We start from the raw sequence: 22,066 nt of genomic DNA on the forward strand, positions 1-22,066 counted from the left end.
GCAGAAGTTGGTTTTCGGCCTGGGCGAGTCTATTTTGAAGAAGTGGCGTTAGAATAAGTGGGGGGTGTCGGTCAGTCAGGTGATGGGAGACGAGGCGCAGGTGGGCCGCGGGATACGCAGCGCGGGGGAGGTACATTGTTTTGAGATACATTCGTTGAGGCGGGCCCCTTCCAACTCTCCCATCCACACTCCTCTATCTGAAACAAGTATACAAGACGAGTGTGGATGGGAGAGTTGGAAGGGGTCGACCTCAACGAACGTACCTCAATCAGATTGAGGACGTTTTTAGCAAAGGCCAGTTTAGGAGTACCCTAATTAAGTTAGTAACAATGTACCTACCTATATAGTTTACGTTTAAAAAATTTGGCTCTCAAAAGAAATTTCAATCGTTGTACTGTTGATATTTGGCTCTGTTGACTAAAGAGTTTGCCGACCACGGGTATAGGCCAATGTGGCCTCTTTTTGTTAGTGTCCATTTGCATTCAGAGTGGACTCAGAGCCCCTAAAGTTTGGTTTCTGACACTTGCCCTGCAGGGTGAGCCTGGAGTAGCAGGTGGTTATCTCACCACTCTGAAGAGACAAAAATTCATGCAGGCTTCTTTTTGTTTCACATTCTGTAATTATACTATTTACTTTTCCTTATGTTATGAGACATTTCAGACTTAACTGAGAATGTATATAAATACTAAAGACAGATATTGAGAAATCATATAGTTGTATCCTCAGTATAACAATATGAAGAGGTGGTATTGTGTGGTGGTTGGGTTGGATTGTGGAGTCAAATGGCCCTGAATTTAGTGTCCTGGCTCTGCCCCTTCTACGCTCTGTCATCGGGGCAACTTAATACATGGAAAACCCTTCACAAGGGGACAGCACATACTAACCCTCAACATTTGTAAACTCTTGTTCTTATTGTACACATCCAAGACATAGAATCCAAAGCCTGTATGCTTTCAAAGAATTGTAAGGTACATTTGATACCTATATTTGGGATAGTCCCACATTACTATTGAAATCAAATAATCACAGAAAGCAACAGAATAAAAACAGTAAGGAAGCCTTAAATTACTTCTCTGATTGTCTACATTTTCACCTTTCAAATAGATTTGTGGCTGAAACATCAATGTGCTATTGTAAAGTAGTTCTTAGGAATTTACCAAGTATTTTAATAATTTCTTGACTTTGAATAGCTCACTGTGGTATTTTCAAATGCAGCATTGGGATGATTGAGTGAAAATTCTTGACTGATCTTTAGAAGACCCTCAGTTCCTTTATGATAAGAATGTAAAATAGGGAGTTCTTAGTACAACTCTTTAAGAAAGATATTTTCAATATATTTCACAAAGTGGCAGGAATGACAATGAGCTTTATAACTGGCTTATCTCTGACTTTTCACTCATTCTAAAGTGATAATAGGAGCATTAAAAAAAATGGACACAAAAAAAATAATAGACTGAGTCTCACAACAGAAATCCTAGTGGCAACGCACTTCTAAATGATGACTTGGATGACAGTTAAGTGACTTTATTTTCTGACTTCCATTTCCACTTCAGGCATCAATAGCCGGTAGCGCTATTGCTACTTTACAAAAAGAGTTGTCAGCCACATCTTCTTCTCAGAAGATTACCAAATCCGTGAAGGCACCCACTGTGAAGCCTGGTGAGACCAGAGTGAGAGCAGAGCCCACCCCCTCACCCCAGTTCCCCTTCGCTGACACACCAGAGACTTACAAGAGTCAAGCTGGCATTGAAGTGAAAAAGGAAGTAGGGGTGAGCATCACTGGTAGCACAGTCCGCGAAGAGCGCTTCGAAGTACTTCATGGGCGTGAGGCCAAGGTTGGTCCCCGGATTGCATGCCGTTTCTCACACATCCCTATGAATCACGGCCAGACACTCAGCAGTTTGCACTACAGAAGTAGTCAGCTGGGTGTCTTGCCTTCCTCCTTTACTATATTCAAACTTAATTTTAGTGGGACAGAGCTCTTTTTCTCAACTTATTTTTATAATTTTGCATGAGCTAAGTGTTTGTGAGATTTCCCTGGTTTCATGGGCATTTTGTAAATATCCTTTGTAAAAATCATAGGTAACAGAAACAGCAAGAGTACCTGCACCTGCTGAAATCCCCGTCACTCCACCAACTTTGGTCTCGGTGAGTGAAGAAGCTGATTGTGTTGGACCATGTGCATATCTGGGCACATCATTTTAAAATGTACTAAGAACAGTTTCTCAAACTGGAAAATGGCATTAGTGAGTTTACAAATGCTAAGTTTAAGACCATACGCTATTTGGAGAGAGAAAGGGAGATTCTGTGTGGCAACCATGGATCATGTAGTCAACAGATTTAGTGAATTTCTATTACGTGTAAGGCATTAGAGAAAAGTATGGAGATACATAAAGAGAGATTCTGAAGGATTCAGCCTTCTGAAACCTTTGCCTGACTATCAGGGAAAATGTCCAAAACAAGCAAGATAAAATGCAGGCAGTGATAAGCACCTCGACAGAGGGGTGATCACGAGGAAGGATCAATTACTTAGAACTGGGGAGAGTTTGGAAAGCTTTGTTGAAGAGGCAGCACATGCTGCCGAGCCTTCGGGCTTTGTTAAGATCTGAGTATGTGAGAATCACAGAGGGTATGGAGTTACCCCGCTGTGTGGCATTTATACAATTCCACCTTACCAATTTGGAAACACCTTGCATTTATTTCAACTTGGGGATATTCCCATTTCCAAAGGAATCTCTGCTAACATTTCAAGAGTCCCGATCTTAAAAAACCATTTATGGCAATTAGAATGTACTTCAAACCCCCCACATAGGCCATAACAGATAGAGATGATTGATGAAAATGCACATTTATCAATATTATATTCTTTTTTTCTCTCTTCAGGGCTTAAAAAATGTGACTGTTATAGAAGGTGAATCCGTCACCTTGGAGTGCCACATCTCTGGATACCCATCCCCGAAAGTGACATGGTACAGGGAAGACTACCAAATAGAAAGTTCCATTGATTTCCAGATAACCTTCCAGAGTGGAATCGCTCGTCTTATGATTCGGGAAGCCTTTGCAGAAGACAGCGGGCGATTTACTTGCAGTGCTGTGAACGAGGCTGGGACCGTCAGCACATCCTGTTACCTCGCTGTGCAGGGTGAGTGGCCATACTCCCATGTCCTTGCACACATGCTGTCACTCACTCATCACTCCCAGCTGACACTTCCTTACACAGTAGGGTCTCTGCACACTTCCCAGTGGTGTCCCATTTTGGAACTAGGGGAGTAGGTTATGGAGTCAACTTAAATTGTTATGCTAAGCAGGGGTCACCAACAAAATGGACTAAGTGCCTGACTTTAATGAGAAACTTCTATCTTTTTCCAGTGTCAGAAGAGTTTGAAAAAGAAACCACAACCGTGACTGAGAAATTTACCACAGAAGAGAAACGGTAAAACATTGTTTTGTTAATGAGCTTTGGTTCTAGTCAACCTTTGAACAACAGGGATTTAAATGTATGGGTTCACTTACACATGGGTGTTTTTCAATAAATACAGTCAGCCCTTGTGTCCATTAGGTTTCGCATCTGCATATTCAACCAACTTGGAATAAAAAACAGTATTTTCACATTCCCAACCATAGGTTCCCAATGGTGAATTGAAAATTCTATTTTCAATCTGGTTGATTGCATCTGTGAATTTGAAACCTGTGGATAGGAAAAGCTGAATTTAGGGTCAAAAGATATACATGGCCCCAGCCGGTTTGGCTCAGTGGATAGAGCGTCGGCCTGCAGACTGAAGGGTCCCAAGTTCCATTCCAGTTAAGGGCACATGCCCAGGCTGTGGGCTCTATCCCAAGTAGGGGACGTGCAGGAGGCAGCCAATCAATGATTCTCTCTCATCATTGATGTTTTTATCTTTCTCCCTCCTTCTCCCTTCCTCTTTGAAATCAATAGAATATATGGGGTTTTTTTTTAAAGTTATACATGAATTGCACAGTGGCCCCTAAGCCCACTTTGTTCAAGAGTCAATATATAGTCCTGATCTTTTTCAGTCCCTTTAGTATTAGAAAATTACAGTCCAGAAGCTAATGTGAGGAAATTCTATTCCCAGCTTTATGGAGTCAAGAGATGTGGTAATGACTGACACTAGCATCATGGAAGACCGAGCAGAGCCTGGAGAACCTGCTGCTCCTTTCTTCATTTCAAAACCAGTGGTCCAGAAACTGGTAGAAGGAGGGAGTGTGGTATTTGAATGCCAGGTTGGCGGCAACCCAAAGCCCCATGTCTACTGGAAAAAGTCTGGGGTTCCTCTAACCTCTGGATATAGGTATGTTAATGGCTGAATGGTATAGAGTTCTCTGATTTGCATGATATGTATATGGAGCCTAGAGAGAAGTAGAATATACTTCCAGCACCATTCCCTGAAGGTAGGCTCTTTCACTATGGAGCCTTCATTGTGTATTTTCACATGTTTGTACAAAGTCTTATTGAGAAACAAAGCCATGTGACAAAGTGGATAGAAGATATATTTCTTTATATTCTAGTTTGATTCATTTATAGGGCTAGGGAAATAGAGAAAATGTATATTTTGACAGGTATTTTTACACACACACACACACACACACACACACACACACACACTTTTCCTGAAAGAATCTGAGACAATTTTTAACAAAAACACGTAATTAAGTCACTAAATGATAAGAGAATAAGGGTCATGTGATGAATAAGAAAGATAGTTATACATGAAAAGTAATGCTAATAAATTTGCTACAATTAAACATATTTGCAGCCACTTATTTCCATATATCTGGTTCTGGTAGTATTATATTATTTATTTTAAAGAGTGTTCATGTCCCTCATTACTCATGTCCATGGATTTTCCACAATTTTCAGCTATCTGATAGTTGTTTTCTATGGTAGGGCTTTGTCACATGCTTAGGATCATGGAATTTTATAGCACAGATCCACACAAGGGTTATTTTAGTCACATAAGGATTATTATATGACTGAAATTTTTTTTTGTTTATTTCCATAAAGACACAAAGTGATTTACAACAAACAAACCGGTGAATGCAAACTGGTGATTTCAATGACTTTTGCCGATGATGCTGGAGAATACACTATTGTTATTCGTAATAAGCATGGAGAAACTTCTGCATCTGCCTCCTTGCTTGGAGAAGGTCAGTGCAACTCTAACTAGTACCTATGTGCATGATAAGAGCACAAACACATGGAGGTAGCAGGGCTGTGTGTTTGTGGAAAGGCCCGTTGCAGTACCCTGGTTCTGATACTGGTTCTGTCTCAATCGCTCCCCTTCTTTGCCTCAGCCATATAGGAAATATTTTTTATTTTTTAGCTTTCTAAATCTTTGTTGTTGAAAGTATTACATATGTCCCATATTCCCCCACCCCATTGACCCCTTCTAACCCACCACTGCCTCCTGCCCAGGCCTTTACCACACTATCATCTGTGTCCATGGGTTATGCATCTATGCATACAAGTTCTTTGGTTGATCTCTTCCCACCCACCCATCCCCGCCTTCCCTCTGAGATGCGACAGTCCATTCCATGCTTCTATGTCTCTGGATCTATTTTGTCCATCAGTTTATGTTGTTCATTAGATTCCACATCTGAGTGAGATCATGTGATACTTATCTTTCTCTGACTGGCTTATTCCATGTAGCATGATACTCTCCAGGCCTCAAAAACCATACTGGTGTTGAACTTCTAAGTTTCTAGTAATATTTTCTATTTGGTGGCATTCATTTGTTGCATATCATGCCTTTGATGATGAAGGGATTCTAAATACAGTTGACTCCCAGACCCAGACAGATAAATAATATCAGTGAGCACAAGGAAGACAATGGCAAGCTGGAGAGTATATGCCCTGTCTCAAGGGGGCAGTAGTGTCCTGTCTCTAGTGCAGCGGTTCTCAACCTGTGGGTCGCGACCCCTTTGGGGGTCGAACGACCCTTTCACAGGGTTGCTTAAGACCATCGGAAAACATATATATAATTACATATTGTTTTTGTGATTAATCACTATGCTTTAATTATGTTCAATTTGTAACAATGAAAATACATCCTGCATATCAGTAGCAAAATTACAGTTATGAAGTAGCAACGAAAATAATTTTATGGTTGGGAGTCACTACAACATGAGGAACTGTATTAAAGGGTCGCGGTATTGAGAAGGTTGAGAACCACTGCTCTAGTGTGTTATTGCCAGGCACACTTGTACCAGGCTCCATGTTGCTAGAGTTTCTGATATTTTATAGAAAAGCTGGAAATCATGATTTTCAAAATTTGTAAGTAATTTGAAAAAAAGAAATGTAATAGCATTCAGGCCAAACAAAATGTATGTGTGAATCACCATTATCTTTGTTTAGCTGTTCACGTTTACAGTGGACCATCCCTCTGTCTCATTTGATCTGCCAACACCCCTTAAAAGAAGGTTAGGATATTTATCCCCACTTAGCAGATCAAGCACTCAAGACCCAGGAAGGTAAACTAATTGCCAAAAGCCACACAGGAAATTAGAAAGACCTCCAGGGTACATCCCAAAGGATTGACTGCTAATATGAAATTGTTTCTATAATAGTAGGGGCTGGTTTGACTTGTTTGGTTTAGAAAATTCAATCTAATTAATATTTATTGAGTGCTTTGATAGTAAAATTTGGAAAAATCAGTCTTTTGGTTATCAACTTTTCCTAGTGTGCGGCTTGCCTGAGTGAACAATGGGATGAAGGCTTTTACATAAGAACATTAAAAAGTAACTTATGTTCTTAACTCCTAGCTGATTACGACTCACTGATGAAGTCCCAGCAAGAAATGTTTTATCAGACACAAATGACTGCCTTTGTACAAGAACCTAAAGTTGGAGAAACAGCACCTGGATTTGGATATGCTGACTATGAAAAAGAGTATGAAAAAGAACAGGCCTTAATTAGGAAGAAAATGGCCAAAGATACTGTAATGGTCAGGACTTTTGTAGAAGACCAAGTGAGTATAAAAATAATGACCATGTGAAGCCTTTTATAAATTATACTTTCTTCCCATAATCCCCACCTTTTTTAAAAATAATTTCATTGTCAACTGATGGGGTCATGTTAGACTGTTATTAATTGGCTCAGATTCACTGCTGACAAGCTTCCTTCATCTTCATGACATGTTGCACCTATGACTTTAGAAACAGATTTCATATACGCAACAAAATATGACTTTAGAAATGGGGATTTTTATATATATGCAGAAAAAGGCAAACACTAGCATGACCATGTTCATTACTGCCAAGATCCCTTGGTTTGTATGATAAACATCTAAACATTTGTAAGCCACACTCTTAGGCTATCATTTACCCAAGACACCGCAACATGAACTAGCAAAGTTGATTGTAATGCACATTAAAAACAAAACAAAGAGCTTTCTAAGATTTTCTCCTAGTTAGAAACTTTCATAAATCCTTATCTCTGAAACTAATATACTTAAAGAATTTCTATCAGTGAGGATATATCTTTTTAACAAACTATCGTCTTTTTTGCTACATAGGAATTCCACATTTCTTCCTTTGAAGAGAGACTTATTAAAGAAATTGAATATAGGATAATAAAGACTACATTAGAAGAACTTCTTGAAGAAGATGGAGAAGAAAAGATGGCAGTTGACATTTCTGAATCTGAAGCTGTGGAAGCAGGATTTGATTTAAGGATCAAGAATTATAGGATTCTTGAGGGGATGGGTGTTACCTTTCATTGCAAGATGTCTGGCTATCCATTGCCCAAGGTAAAATATAACCATTTGTCATACCTCCATGCCACAATAAAGATACAACTAGGTTACACTGTAACTATTTTACCTACATTTAATTCACATGTACCTATTACTTGCAGATTGCGTGGTACAAAGATGGCAAGCGCATTAAGCATGGAGAGAGATACCAAATGGACTTTCTACAAGATGGCAGAGCTAGTCTGCGCATACCTGTTGTTCTTCCAGAAGATGAGGGCATCTATACTGCATTTGCCAGCAACATTAAAGGAAATGCAATCTGCTCCGGGAAATTGTATGTGGAGCCTGCTGCTCCACTCAGTGCTCCCATGTACATACCCACACCTGAGCCAATGAGCAGAATCAGGTAAGACTCATAATAATCTGGGTTGATTAGTATTTAAATTATTTAAAATACTAAATATCCCAGTGGCAAATTGCTATCGTATGTGGGAGGGGGGTTAGGAAGGAGGTTTGGGGTGAAGGCTGAGTGAGACAGCACAGAAACCTGCCAATAATTGCCAAGAGATTTTATTTCTTGCCCCTATGTAAAATGAGCAAAGAATTTTCATTACTGTAGCACACTGTTCATTTTGTCAGTGTTATAACTAATAAAATGAAGGCTATAAGGTTTATCTAACATCTTATTTTACATGTTAGCCCTAATTTATACAATAATGCTGCAATATAGGGATCATTATTTCTAGTTTGAACGTGGGAACGTGGAATCTCTGCAATCCTATGAAAACTGCCTCGGTTTACCCAGCCTGTAGGGTTATAGAATCCAAGCCATTCTAGCTTCAATGTGAAGATAGGATTTTATTTTCAAATATAATTTTTATGTTTTTCCCTCCTGTTGGGTAAGAACATATGTTAATCTTTTTTTTCTTATGCATTGGTTTATTTAACCAAGCAATCTTTATTGAGATGTTTTGGAAGTGGAATTAAAATGGGTTGATGACTAATTAAGTCAAGGTGGTGAGAGAAAGATAGTATTAAGGATCATTCCGAGATTCTGAGTCCCCAAAATACCTGGCTGTGCTAAATGACTACTGACTGGATTGAGGATCTATGAAAAAATATAGTTTGAGGGGCTATGCTAATATATTCCATTTTAGATCCCAGTGGTTTTGAGGTGCCTTCTGTAACATACAGAAGTAAATTATAAAATGACATTGATGAACAAGAAATAAAGAGGTTTGTTTATTTTGCTGAATTTTCTCTATGATTCATGAAAATATTGTTTTCCAGATCTGTCTCTCCGCGTTCGGTGAGCAGGTCTCCTATACGCATGTCTCCTGCACGGATGTCCCCTGCACGGATGTCCCCTGCCAGAATGTCCCCTGGACGTAGGCTGGAGGAAACAGATGAGGCACAACTCGAGAGACTGTATAAGCCAGTCTTTGTGTTAAAGCCTGCTTCTTTCAAATGTTTACAAGGGCAAACTGCCAGATTTGACTTAAAGGTTGTGGGTCGACCTATGCCAGAGACCTTCTGGTTTCATAATGGTGAGTATAATACGTTTCTGCTCACAAATTCTTAACCCCAAAAATAAGCTTATATGTGTTGCCCAACAATTTAAAAAACAATTTTAACCATCTGTTTTCTTTTTCATTTATTTTTTGACAGGCGAGCAAGTTATCAATGACTATACCCATAAAGTGGTCATTAAAGAAGATGGTACCCAGTCACTGATTATTGTCCCGACAGCTCCCAGTGATTCTGGGGAATGGACCGTGGTTGCCCAAAACAGGGCAGGCAAATCTTCAATTTCAGTGACTTTAACTGTGGAAGGTATTTGCTTTTAAAACAAAAAAGAAATCACCTTATCACTTGGGTTTTAAACAGGTATTTCAGCCTTGTTCACTCTAAATCATGACCCCTCTCTCTTTCAGCTGTGGAACATCAGGTTAAACCAGTGTTTGTGGAAAAACTGAGAAATGTCAATATAAAGGAGGGTGCCCGACTTGAAATGAAAGTCAGAGCTACGGGTAACCCTAACCCTGACATCGTATGGTTGAAAAACAGTGAAATCATTGTACCTCATAAATATCCAAAAATCAGGTAAGTTTGCTTGGGAATAATATAACTAAGTCCATTCTGCAAATCCAATAACCAAGGAAGCAACTACTACTTCTGTACGAGTGATGGTTTTTGGTTTTTGTTTGTTTGTTTTTTAGAATTGAAGGAACCAAGGGTGAAGCTGCCCTTAAAATTGATTCCACTGTCAGCCAAGATTCTGCCTGGTATACTGCAACTGCTATTAATAAGTCTGGCCGAGATACTACAAGATGCAAAGTAAATGTGGAAGTTGAGTTTGCAGAGCCTGAACCAGAGAGAAGATTAATCATCCCACGAGGGACCTATAGAGCAAAGGAAATTGCAGCCCCAGAACTGGAGCCCTTGCATTTGCGATATGGTCAAGAGCAATGGGAGGAGGGTGACCTCTATGACAAAGAGAAACAACAGAAACCATTTTTTAAGAAAAAACTCACTTCCTTAAGACTCAAGCGCTTTGGGCCTGCCCACTTTGAATGCAGGCTAACACCAATTGGTGATCCAACGATGGTGGTGGAATGGCTCCACGATGGGAAGCCACTTGAAGCAGCCAACAGGCTTCGTATGATCAATGAATTTGGGTATTGCAGCCTTGATTACGGAGTTGCATATTCTAGAGACAGCGGCATCATCACTTGCAGAGCCACTAACAAATACGGAACAGATCACACATCTGCTACCCTTATTGTTAAAGATGAGAAAAGTCTTGTGGAAGAAACTCAATTGCCTGAGGGCAGGAAAGGCTTACAGAGAATCGAAGAATTAGAGAGGATGGCTCATGAAGGTGCTCTTACAGGTGTAACGACAGATCAAAAAGAGAAGCAAAAGCCAGACATCGTCTTGTTCCCAGAGCCAGTAAGAGTACTTGAAGGGGAGACTGCTAGATTTCGCTGCCGAGTGACAGGTTACCCTCATCCCAAAGTCAACTGGTACCTCAATGGACAGCTCATCCGCAAAAGCAAAAGGTTCCGAGTTCGCTATGATGGCATTCATTACCTGGACATTGTGGACTGCAAATCATATGATACAGGTGAAGTCAAAGTCACCGCAGAAAATCCTGAAGGTGTGACAGAGCATAAAGTGAAACTTGAGATTGAACAGAGGGAAGATTTTAGGTCTGTCCTTAGGCGAGCTCCTGAACCAAAGCCCGAGTTTCATGTACACGAACCTGGGAAACTTCAGTTTGAGGTACAAAAAGTAGATAGACCTGTTGACACCACCGAAGCCAAGGAAATTGTGAAGTTGAAAAGGGCCGAGCGAATTACCCATGAAAAAGTGTCTGAAGAATCAGAAGAGCTGCGCAGTAAATTCAAGCGCAGAACAGAGGAAGGATATTACGAAGCCATTACTGCTGTCGAGCTCAAGTCTCGCAAAAAGGATGAATCCTATGAAGAACTCCTTAAGAAGACAAAAGATGAACTTCTCCATTGGACCAAAGAGCTAACTGAAGAGGAGAAGAAAGCCCTTGTTGAAGAAGGCAAAATCACTATTCCAACTTTTAAACCTGACAGAATTGAACTAAGTCCTAGCATGGAAGCCCCCAAAATCTTTGAAAGAATCCAAAGCCAAACAGTGGGTCAAGGATCTGATGCACACTTCCGGGTCAGAGTCGTGGGAAAACCAGATCCTGAATGTGAATGGTACAAAAATGGTGTCAAGATTGAACGCTCTGACCGAGTCTACTGGTACTGGCCCGAAGACAATGTTTGTGAACTGGTCATAAGAGATGTGACTTCTGAGGACTCTGCCAGCATCATGGTAAAAGCCATCAACATAGCTGGGGAAACCTCAAGCCACGCATTCTTACTTGTCCAAGGTAATTCAAATTTCGTTCATTTGATGGGGCTATTTACCCATGAATATTCACTAGTGTATTTCTTTTTATTTTATTTTTCCATTATTCTAACTTTAAATTTAATGCAATATGTGTGTGTGTTTTTCTCCTTTTCTTATAGCCAAGCAATTGATCACTTTCACCCAGGAATTACAAGATGTTGTTGCTAAGGAAAAAGACACCATGGCAACCTTTGAATGTGAAACTTCAGAGCCATTTGTCAAAGTGAAATGGTATAAAGATGGAGTGGAGATTCAGTCGGGAGATAAATACAGGATGCACTCTGACAGGAAGGTTCACTTCCTCTCCATTCTGACCATTGATGCAGCTGATGCTGAAGACTACAGCTGTGTGCTTGTGGAAGATGAAAATGTAAAGACAACTGCCAAACTTATTGTTGAAGGTAATAAATGATTCTTTCAATGTTTACTTAAGTTATACAGTTAGCCTTAATATCTGAAAAAAATTACCTAGGCAATTTTTCCTTCATATAAAGAATTAATTGGGAATCCTATATAATAAAAGGGTAATATGCAAATTGACCAAACTGCAGAACCAGTTGCTATGACATGCACTGACCACCAGGGGGCAGATGCTCAATGCAGAAGCTTCCCCCTGGTGGTCAGTGCACTCCCATAGGGGAAGCATTACTCAGCCAGAAGCCAGGTTCACGGCTGGTGAGTGCAGCTGCAGTGGAGGGAGCCTCTCCTGCCTCCGCAGCAGCACTAAGGAAGTCCGACTGACATGCTCAGAGGGCTCCTGGACTGCTAGAGGGTGCAGGCTGGGATGAGAGACCGCCCTCCCCCCCACCCCAGTGCATGAATGTCATGCACCGGGCCTCTAGTTGGATATAAGCTCTGTAGAAAGAATCATGAACTTATACTATTAATTAAGAATATTGACAATTTGGATTTTTAATAAGCAAGATTTTATACCTTATATTTTAATGTTGTCATTGAAATATAAGTCTGTGCTTTAAAAATAATTTAAAAGTTAAAGTAATTCCTTGTTATTGAATATTTATTTCCCAGACTATCAGCAGGTAGACATTAAGAATATTCCTGATAGTATGGAATAGATAAGAGATATACAAGGAATGTTACCTATGCTAAGTCTATATGAATAACTCTCCAGAGAAATTAACTTCTTTCTATCTGATACCTCAGGTGCAGTTATTGAATTTGTAAAAGAACTTGAAGACATAGAAGTTCCAGAATCATTTTCAGGAGAGTTAGAGTGCATCATATCCCCAGAAAACATAGAAGGCAAGTGGTATCACAATGACGTGGAACTTAAATCCAATGGCAAATACTCAATTACATCTCGCCGTGGACGTCAGAACCTCACAGTCAAGGATGTGACCAAAGAGGACCAAGGAGAATACAGCTTTGTTGTTGACGGGAAAAAGACCACTTGTAAACTCAAGATGAAACGTAAGTCTTCCCGTTCCTTTTGGTCTGCAGGGAGCATCATATGGTTTATTGACAGACAATGATTATAAAACTCATTTTCTCCCCATCTTTTACAGCCCGCCCCATTGCTATCCTACAAGGACTCAGTGATCAAAAAGTCTGTGAAGGTGACATTGTTCAGCTTGAAGTTAAAGTCTCCTTGGAAAATGTGGAGGGTGTCTGGATGAAAGATGGCCAAGAAGTGCAGCCCAGTGACAGGGTTCACATTGTGATCGACAAACAGTCACACATGCTGCTCATTGAGGACATGACTAAGGAGGATGCTGGAAATTACTCCTTCACCATTCCAGCCCTGGGAATGTCAACCAGTGGGCGCGTCTCTGTCTACAGTGAGTGCAACTTACATGGTTTTCTGTGTACATTGTCAAGTGAGGTAGGAGCTTTAATAAACAGACTTTAAAAACAGAATCTATATTCATAAATATTTTGTATGTGTGCTTGTGGTTTTGCAGGTGTTGATGTGATAACACCTCTAAAGGATGTCAACGTGCTTGAGGGTACCAAGGCTGTTCTCGAATGTAAGGTCTCCGTCCCGGATGTGACTTCCGTTAAATGGTATTTAAATGATGAACAAATCAAGCCTGACGATCGCGTACAAGCCATTGTCAAAGGCACTAAGCAGCGACTGGTGATTAACCGGACCCATGCTTCAGATGAAGGACCTTACACACTGATGGTTGGCAGAGTTGAAACCAGCTGTAATCTCTCTGTAGAAAGTAAGGATTCTCCCATTTAACCTAGCATTATTTTGAGCATTCTGTGTTCCCAGTGTAATAATAACCAAGTGATGATTTTACCTTTTCCTCAGAAATTAAAATTATAAGGGGACTTCGTGACCTTACCTGTACAGAAACCCAAAATGTGGTCCTTGAGGTTGAGCTGTCCCACTCAGGAATTGATGTCTTGTGGAATTTTAAGGACAAAGAAATCAAACCCAGTTCTAAATATAAAATTGAAGCTCATGGAAAAATATATAAGTTGACAGTTCAAAATATGATGAAAGATGATGAAGGAGAATATACATTTTATGCTGGAGAAAACATGACATCTGGAAAACTTACTGTGGCAGGTTGGTCCATTTATCATTTAACCTAAGTTCATCTGTGGGACAGTTGTTTAAACATAAAGAAGTGGTTGCTCACTTCCTGCCAAATTCCCATCAGTTTCTCACTCCCGTGCCTGTGCTTATGCTCTTCTCAAAGCCTGTAGTGTTATGCTCAACACGGGCACGATCTCCCTAGATTCCAAATGTTCCTCTAGGCAGACCTACCTCACATGCTTTCCCCTCTGTGAAACCTTCCTTAATCTCCCCATTTGTAGAAGATCTCAGGCCTCCAAACTCAGGATCCCTGTATGTGTGCCTCTCCCACAGTCCTTACCATAGACTTGTCTTATCCCAATCTCTTCTTCTTGTGCTAGAGTATAAGCTCCCCAAATCTGAAATTGCTTCTTTTTCTTCCTTGTGTACTCCAGTATGAGAGAGGATCAATAAAAGTTTGTTGAATTGAGCTTTATTTAAATTTTCCCACTCTAAAGATGTATTTTCTTTCATACTTTTTATGAACCCAGTGAATATTTTAAAACTATAACTCAGTGTATCTGTGTATCTCTTTCTTATGAAGTAGACTATTTTCATTCAGCAGAAATTCTTCGCTTTAAAATGAAGAATCAGAAGTATAAGTCAGATGTCAGGAAAAAACTAAAGTCATCATTAATTTGTTTGGTTCTTTATCATTTAAGTATTGAAGAATTGGGATATTACATGGAGATTAAATGGTGCTGTCCAGGACATCTCATGTATAAGCAAGTCATCTGAGAACACTGTTTCTTATGTGGAAAGAAAGTAGCATGGTTTACATTTTATTACATTGTCAGATTTTCCCAGAGATTTGACTATGAAAAAAAACGTTTGAAACAAAATTTTATGTCCTGAACTTTGATATATGTATTATAAATGACATCTTTTTAAATGTGTGAAAATAAAAAACTATGAGCCCTTATGTGATTTCACCCAAAATTTTAAAACTACTTACTATAGCCAGACATTGCTAGAAACTCAGAACACAGAAATGAATAAGGCATGATACTTTTTCTCGAGGAATTCACAGTTTAGAGAGGGACAGATGCATCAGCAACTAACTTGCTGAAGGAGTAATTATTTCTGCCAGTGCATGATGGCATTGGGAGCAAATGGGGAGAACTTCATAGGAGAAATGACATTTGTCAAAACAGTAATTTTTAGTATATAGGAATACCTAATCTTATAGAAACATTGATGACGGCCATTTTGTGTAGCAGTTTTTTCCCAATCATATATCAGATATATTCCCAGGAAAAAGTGCTTAAGAAGACTAAGTAGAACGCTTCTGAGGAAGGAGCAATTGCTGTGGTATGCTGCACATTAGGGGTCTCAGAATTCCATATTAACTTGACAGTTGCTTTTCCTTCGCAAAACCTTTCTGACGCCAGCATTTTCCCTTGTTATCAGTCCTGCATCCTTAGAATAGGGGTTTCTGTGATACCTTTTTAATATAGGTTCAAATAATTGCATTAGACATTTCATGATGTTCAAATTCATGTTTTAAAATTTGACATTTTAACCTAGGTAAGGCCAAAGATTTCTTTATGGTATAAATATTTTTAAAGGACTCACACTTGTACTTCTTTTGTTCCAAAGGTGGGGCCATCTCCAAGCCACTCACAGACCAGACAGTAGCTGAATCTCAGGAAGCAGTGTTTGAATGTGAAGTTGCCAACCCTGATTCCGAAGGCGAATGGCTGAGGGATGGCAAACACCTGCCGCTAAGTAACAACATCAAAAGTGAATCTGATGGCCGCAAAAGGAGACTTATCATTGCTGCCAGCAAATTAGATGACATTGGAGAATACACCTACAAAGTGGCCACCTCTAAAACATCTGCTAATCTCAAAGTTGAAGGTCAGTGATACGATAACAGAATTATCATTTCAAATCACGTAACATTCTTGTCAATTACTGTTTTAAATGTCAAATGGCATAACCATTTTGGATGCCATCAGTCTTTATTTGATAAAACCATTAAAAACTCTCTGAGCCTTCTTTCTGAGCCATGTACCACAAGGTACAAATTGTTTATGAGATGTGTTTATGTGAAGAAGCATTTCTCAGGGTCCAGCTCTGGAGAACAGCCTAAATGAGATGTTCTCATTTTCACTCTCCTCCAATGAATCTATTAAGCTGTTAGGGTGTGGTTCTGCAAATTTCCTCCCATTTAAGTATAGAAAAAGTATTGCCAATGTGTATTTCAAACTGGATCCCATGTTTTCCTAAGTAACATCAGGGTGTCTTTTAAAACAGAGATGCTGCATATCTGTAAAATCTTTGATAACCATTCACTTGCAAGATGACCAGATAATGCTCTTACTCAGGACTTCTTTTATTTGAAGATATCATTCTTATTTTCTAAACCAACCATACATTTGCCTGCAGCTGTCAAAGTTAAGAAGACGTTGAAGAACCTCACAGTGACAGAGACGCAGGACGCTGTCTTCACAGTGGAGCTAACACACCCTAATGTGAAAGGTCTCCAGTGGATCAAAAATGGGGTTGTGCTGGAATCCAATGACAAGTACGATATCTCAGTCAAAGGAACAGTTTACTCTCTGAGAATTAAAAACTGTACCATGATGGATGAGTCTGTTTATGGCTTCAAGCTCGGAAGGCTAGGAGCCAGTGCCAGGCTGCACGTTGAGAGTAAGTTGACTTAGAAACACTTTACAAGTTGCCAACTCATGGTTACCGCGACATTAACCATTTCACTGAATTGCTTCAACTTCTCTTATTAGCCGTCAAGATCATTAAAAAGCCAAAGGATGTGACCGCCTTGGAAAATGCCACCGTTGCCTTTGAAGTTAGTGTTTCCCATGACACGGTTCCAGTAAAATGGTTCCACAAGAATGTGGAGATTAAGCCGAGTGACAAACACAGACTGGTCTCAGAAAGGAAGGTCCACAAACTGATGCTACAGCATATTGCCCCCTCGGATGCTGGGGAATATACTGCTGTGGTGGGACAACTGGAATGCAAAGCTAAACTCTTTGTGGAGAGTAAGTATCAGGCAGCCCCGTAGCATTACCATGATTACCGTGGTATTCATTTGTCTGTTTGATTCATCTGCTTTTAAAAGAAAATGTATTGACTGAAGTACTTTCTGATTTTCCCAAGCATTGCATATAACAAGAACCATGAAAAGCATCGAGGTGCCTGAGACCAAAACTGCCTCCTTTGAGTGTGAGGTGTCCCACTTCAATGTCCCTGCCATGTGGCTGAAGAATGGTGTGGAGATTGAGATGAGTGAAAAGTTCAAGATAGTGGTGCAGGGAAAGCTCCACCAGCTGATGATCATGAACACCAGCACAGAGGACTCGGCAGAATATACGTTTGTCTGTGGCAATGACCAAGTCAGCGCCACCCTGAAAGTGACCCGTAAGTTAAAAGAAAAAAAATCTAAGGAATATCTAGTACAGTGATGGCGAACCTTTTGAGCTCGGCGTGTCAGCATTTTGAAAAACCCTAACTTAACTCTGGTGCCGTGTCACATATAGAAATTTTTTGATATTTGCAACCATAGTAAAACAAAGATTTATATTTTTGATATTTATTTTATATATTTAAATGCCATTTAACAAAGAAAAATCAACCAAAAAAATGAGTTCGCGTGTCACCTCTGACACGCGTGTCATAGGTTCACCATCACTGATCTAGTAGATTCATTGTTATTCCATATGCTAGTCATTTTCTTCCTGATCATTTGGTCCACTGAAAAATCTTTGATTGAAAGGTCTACTGAGAGATCGCACTGAGTTAAGCACTAGCTTCTCCACCTAGATAAAATTTTCCAATTAGCGTAACAATGAAAGGCTGCCTATACTGATGCCCCCGTGTCTGTCACTTGCGATTTCTGTTCCCCTATCACTGCCATTGTTCTGTAGAGAGAGGGATACCTGGAAGGTATCATAGCTCATATCTCTGAACTGTTGTTGCCTTACCAGACATACTAAATACATGCCAGGTTTTCATTCTGCACCTGTTATGACCCACACTCTATTGACACAAAGTCTCCTTGGTGTCTTTCCTTCCCCTTTTGCAGCAATCATGATTACGTCCATGCTGAAGGACATCAATGCTGAAGAAAAAGACACCATTACCTTTGAGGTGACAGTGAACCATGAGGGCATCACTTACAAATGGTTAAAGAATGGCGTGGAAATCAAATCAACGGACAGGTGCCAGATGAGAACCAAAAAGCTCACCCACTCCCTGAACATCAGGAACGTTCACTTTGGAGATGCTGCTGATTACACCTTTGTGGCCGGAAAGGCTACGTCAACAGCCACCCTTTTTGTGGAAGGTATGGCTTCATAGGTGTCCTGTCCATAAAAATAATGTCAAACACACTGTAGAAAATGTTAGTGCATAAATTGGTGAATGGATAATTGAAATGTGGTATATCCATGCTATGGAATATTATCCAGCAATAAAAAGGAATTACTGATACATGCTACAGCGTGAATGAACCCTGAACACTTTATGCTGCGTGAAAAGGCCAGTCACCAAGGATTACATTTTGTATGATTCCATTTACATGAAATCTTCAGGATACACACATCTATAGAGATATAAATTGGCCTACGTCTGAGGAGAAACAGTAATAGGAGTGTGAGGGGTTATGGATGAGGGATCCATAGTTTCCTTCTAGGGTAACTAGAATGTTCTAAAATTGATTGTGGTGATGGTTGCACAACTCTGAATGTACTTAAAGCCAATGAATCATATACTAAAATGGGTGAATTTTATAGTATGTGAATTATGTCTTCATAAAGCTATTGAAAAGGTTAATTTTATACATGCTGTTTTCTAGCTCGTCATATAGAATTTAGGAAACACATTAAGGACATTAAGGTGCTCGAGAAGAAGCGAGCCATGTTTGAATGTGAAGTTTCTGAGCCTGACATCACTGTACAGTGGATGAAAGATGGCCAAGAGCTGCAGATTGAGGACAGGTCAGTTGTTTTGTCTTACTACTTTCCAATTCCCAATTCCTCTGAGTCGTTATACATTAAACTTCAATTTCCATTTCATCCGTAGAATCAAGATACAGAAGGAGAAATATGTCCACCGCCTTCTGATTCCATCCACCCGGATGTCCGATGCCGGACAGTACACCGTGGTGGCAGGAGGCAACATGTCCACTGCCAACCTCTTTGTAGAGGGCAGAGATGTTCGCATCCGAAGTATTAAAAAGGAGGTCCAGGTATTGTATGCATGCCAAATTTTTTGAGAAATCATCAATAGTCCATAATCCATATTTTCTATTTTAATTATTGACTTAAATTGTCTAACTACAGTCTTCTAAAGATTTAAGTCAGTTTATCCTTCCTGGTTTAGATGCTTATGCTGACATCAATTTAGGCGGTTTCCCCTCCCTTAGGGAGTAAGTGTGTCCTTAGCAGCTTTCAAAGTTCTTTAATTAACACAGCTGTAGAAACTTCACTGTCTAATGCAGTAATTGACTACTTGCCAAACAGCACCAATCAGAAAAAAAGCTAAAGTTTAAATTGTGATGTTGACACATCAACTGGAATTAAGAGTATTTAGAACAAGGAAGCATTTTCTTGGAAGCCGCCTGCTAGGGAGAGGCGGGATGTAGGAACTTGGCTGGGAGTACGTACTCTGAGGTTCAAGAGGGAGACCAGTTTGAGCAAAGCTGTATTCCCAGCAAGAATGCTGATCAAACACCTTTGCTGTCTACTACCTGTGCAGAGCTGGCCCTCATGGGCGCCAGTCTTCCCAAGTGATATAATGGAGGTAACATGTTAAGAGAAATACCATTTGCGTTTAGCTTCATCACATTGTTCATCTAAGAAGAACTGGGTGTCACAAGCCTTGGGCATAGTGAAAAAGCCTCATTCAGCAAGGGCTCAGACAACCTGGATATGTCCCTACCCTTTATTGTCCATTTCTGAATCTTGATAGCCTCGCTTTTAAAATAGTTCCTACCTATTCCACAAGGTTATTGTTTAAAATCAGCGGTTGCCAACTGGTAGTCCGTGAGGTCTGAACAGTTGGTGACTTCTGGTTTAAATCACATAAAATCAAATTGAATAGTACAGTAACTTTTAAGAGCTTTATAAGTAATAAAAAGTCCACAGATGCAAAGTATTATTACTTCTGTTATTATTAATTAACAAGCAAACATTTAAGGATAGCCAGCTTGGCTCAGTGGATAGAGCGTCAGCCTGTGGACTGAGAGGTCCCAGGTTCGATTCTGGCAAAGGGCACATGCCTGGGCTGCGGGCTCAATCCCCAGTAGGGGGCGTGTAGGAGGCAGCTTATCAATGATTCTTTCTCATCATTGATGTTTCTATCTCTCTCTCTCCTTCTCCCTTTCTCTCTGAAATCCATAAAAAGAAATATTAAAAAAAGAAAGAAAAATAAGGTTTAAAAAAGGTAAAAAAAACCACACACACACAAAACTTTTAAGGATAAAATCATTGCCTCTTTGGGCAACCTCCTCAGTGCAGGTGTAAGCATGATTCTCCACAAGAGGAGTCTGAGTACCATTTTCCAAGGGATGGCAGAGAAATTTAGAATGTGCTTTAACCAATCAAGTTATTATATTATAATGTATAGGTTTTGCATGCTTAAAAATGAGCATTTTTAAGAAATGGTTAACTGGAAGGAAACCAGGGCTTCAATATTCTTTTTTTTTATGTTCCTTCATCTAAAGGTTATTGAGAAACAACGTGCTGTTGTTGAGTTTGAGGTCAACGAAGATGATGTTGATGCCCACTGGTATAAAGATGGCATTGAAATCAATTTCCAAATTCAAGAACGACACCAGTATGTTGTAGAGCGAAGAATCCACAGGATGTTTATCTCTGAGACCAGGCACAGTGATGCCGGTGAATACACCTTTGTGGCAGGAAGGAACAGGAGTTCTGTTACCCTCTATGTCAATGGTAAGTAGAGATATTAACATGTTTTGTGGATCCTTCTGGAATAACCCTCCCCTTTAAGTTACTAAAGTTCTGGTAGTTTCTGTGTAATTTCTAAAGAACCTATAGTACTCATGTGGTTACATCTATATTTATTTTTACATTACACCTGTGGTAAGGAATGGCAGCTATTAAAATGAGAGTTAAGAAGTCATTCTCAAAAAGCACCTAACAGCTAGATTTTTATTGATTGGTCAACACTATTGAATACCCACTGCATGTCAATTATACTCCAAATGGGTTTCTAGATATGGATTCAGCTCTTCCAGTTGTCTGCCCTAGATCCTAACTGCTTACGTACTGGCAGCACTACCAAGTGTAGGAGCCTTTCCAGCCTCTAGTCTGCAGTGCCTGGGACAACTCAGAGGTCCTCCCCTGTGAGACCACAGAGGGCCTAGGGAGCCACAGGCCACGTGGAACATTCTCTCTGCCCCAAGCTCTAGGGCAAGGGGCTCTTACTTCAGAGGGGAATTTCACATGCTACCAACTCCTAAGAGGAACGCCACTAAACCACACACTTTCCTCATTAGAAACCTTCGAGCTGAATTTCAGGCTGGCCTAAATCTGAGACTAAGCTAGAAACATAGAAAAAAAATGGAACCTCCTTCCATATCCTTCCTTATCTTGGGCCATATCTGTCTGAACAAATACCAGTGGGGCAAATAAAGGGACACTAAGAGTAATCTCAAGTTTCAATTGAACCATATTGCCAACATTTCCTTGGTCCCTAAGAGACCAAATGGTCCTGGTGTCCAGTTATTATTTCTATACTAGAGGCCCAGTGCATGGATTTGTGCACCGATGGGGTTCCTCTGCCTGGCTTGCACCCTCTCGCAGTTCGGGACCCCTCGGGGGATGTCAGACAGCTGGTTTTGGCCCAATCCCTGCAGGTCTGATCCCCACAGGCCCGATCC

The 22,066-nt window shown here is 40.2% G+C and overlaps 1 protein-coding gene across 1 annotated transcript in view; it reads left to right on the forward strand.

Annotated features, from left to right (window-relative positions):
• The window catches only part of TTN (titin), a 277,029-nt gene that overhangs the window by 22,367 nt on the left and 232,596 nt on the right, over positions 1-22,066 (forward strand). The window contains exons 16-41 of the mRNA XM_070422663.1: positions 1,554-1,835; positions 2,083-2,148; positions 2,884-3,142; positions 3,370-3,433; positions 4,095-4,310; positions 5,024-5,166; positions 6,781-6,986; positions 7,533-7,766; positions 7,874-8,118; positions 9,003-9,259; positions 9,381-9,545; positions 9,647-9,815; positions 9,932-11,625; positions 11,765-12,046; positions 12,810-13,076; positions 13,172-13,444; positions 13,568-13,831; positions 13,924-14,184; positions 15,793-16,053; positions 16,585-16,848; positions 16,941-17,201; positions 17,320-17,580; positions 18,245-18,505; positions 19,016-19,157; positions 19,243-19,408; positions 20,885-21,116. Coding sequence (XP_070278764.1) covers positions 1,554-1,835; positions 2,083-2,148; positions 2,884-3,142; positions 3,370-3,433; positions 4,095-4,310; positions 5,024-5,166; positions 6,781-6,986; positions 7,533-7,766; positions 7,874-8,118; positions 9,003-9,259; positions 9,381-9,545; positions 9,647-9,815; positions 9,932-11,625; positions 11,765-12,046; positions 12,810-13,076; positions 13,172-13,444; positions 13,568-13,831; positions 13,924-14,184; positions 15,793-16,053; positions 16,585-16,848; positions 16,941-17,201; positions 17,320-17,580; positions 18,245-18,505; positions 19,016-19,157; positions 19,243-19,408; positions 20,885-21,116 — 7,195 coding nt within the window. The remainder of the gene's footprint in view (positions 1-1,553; positions 1,836-2,082; positions 2,149-2,883; positions 3,143-3,369; positions 3,434-4,094; positions 4,311-5,023; positions 5,167-6,780; positions 6,987-7,532; positions 7,767-7,873; positions 8,119-9,002; positions 9,260-9,380; positions 9,546-9,646; positions 9,816-9,931; positions 11,626-11,764; positions 12,047-12,809; positions 13,077-13,171; positions 13,445-13,567; positions 13,832-13,923; positions 14,185-15,792; positions 16,054-16,584; positions 16,849-16,940; positions 17,202-17,319; positions 17,581-18,244; positions 18,506-19,015; positions 19,158-19,242; positions 19,409-20,884; positions 21,117-22,066) is intronic.

This window comes from Myotis yumanensis, unplaced genomic scaffold (genome assembly GCF_028538775.1).
Source record: "Myotis yumanensis isolate MYYU_CA2020_CCGP unplaced genomic scaffold, mMyoYum1.0.hap1 SCAF_8, whole genome shotgun sequence".
Taxonomy (NCBI): Eukaryota; Metazoa; Chordata; class Mammalia; order Chiroptera; family Vespertilionidae; genus Myotis; species Myotis yumanensis.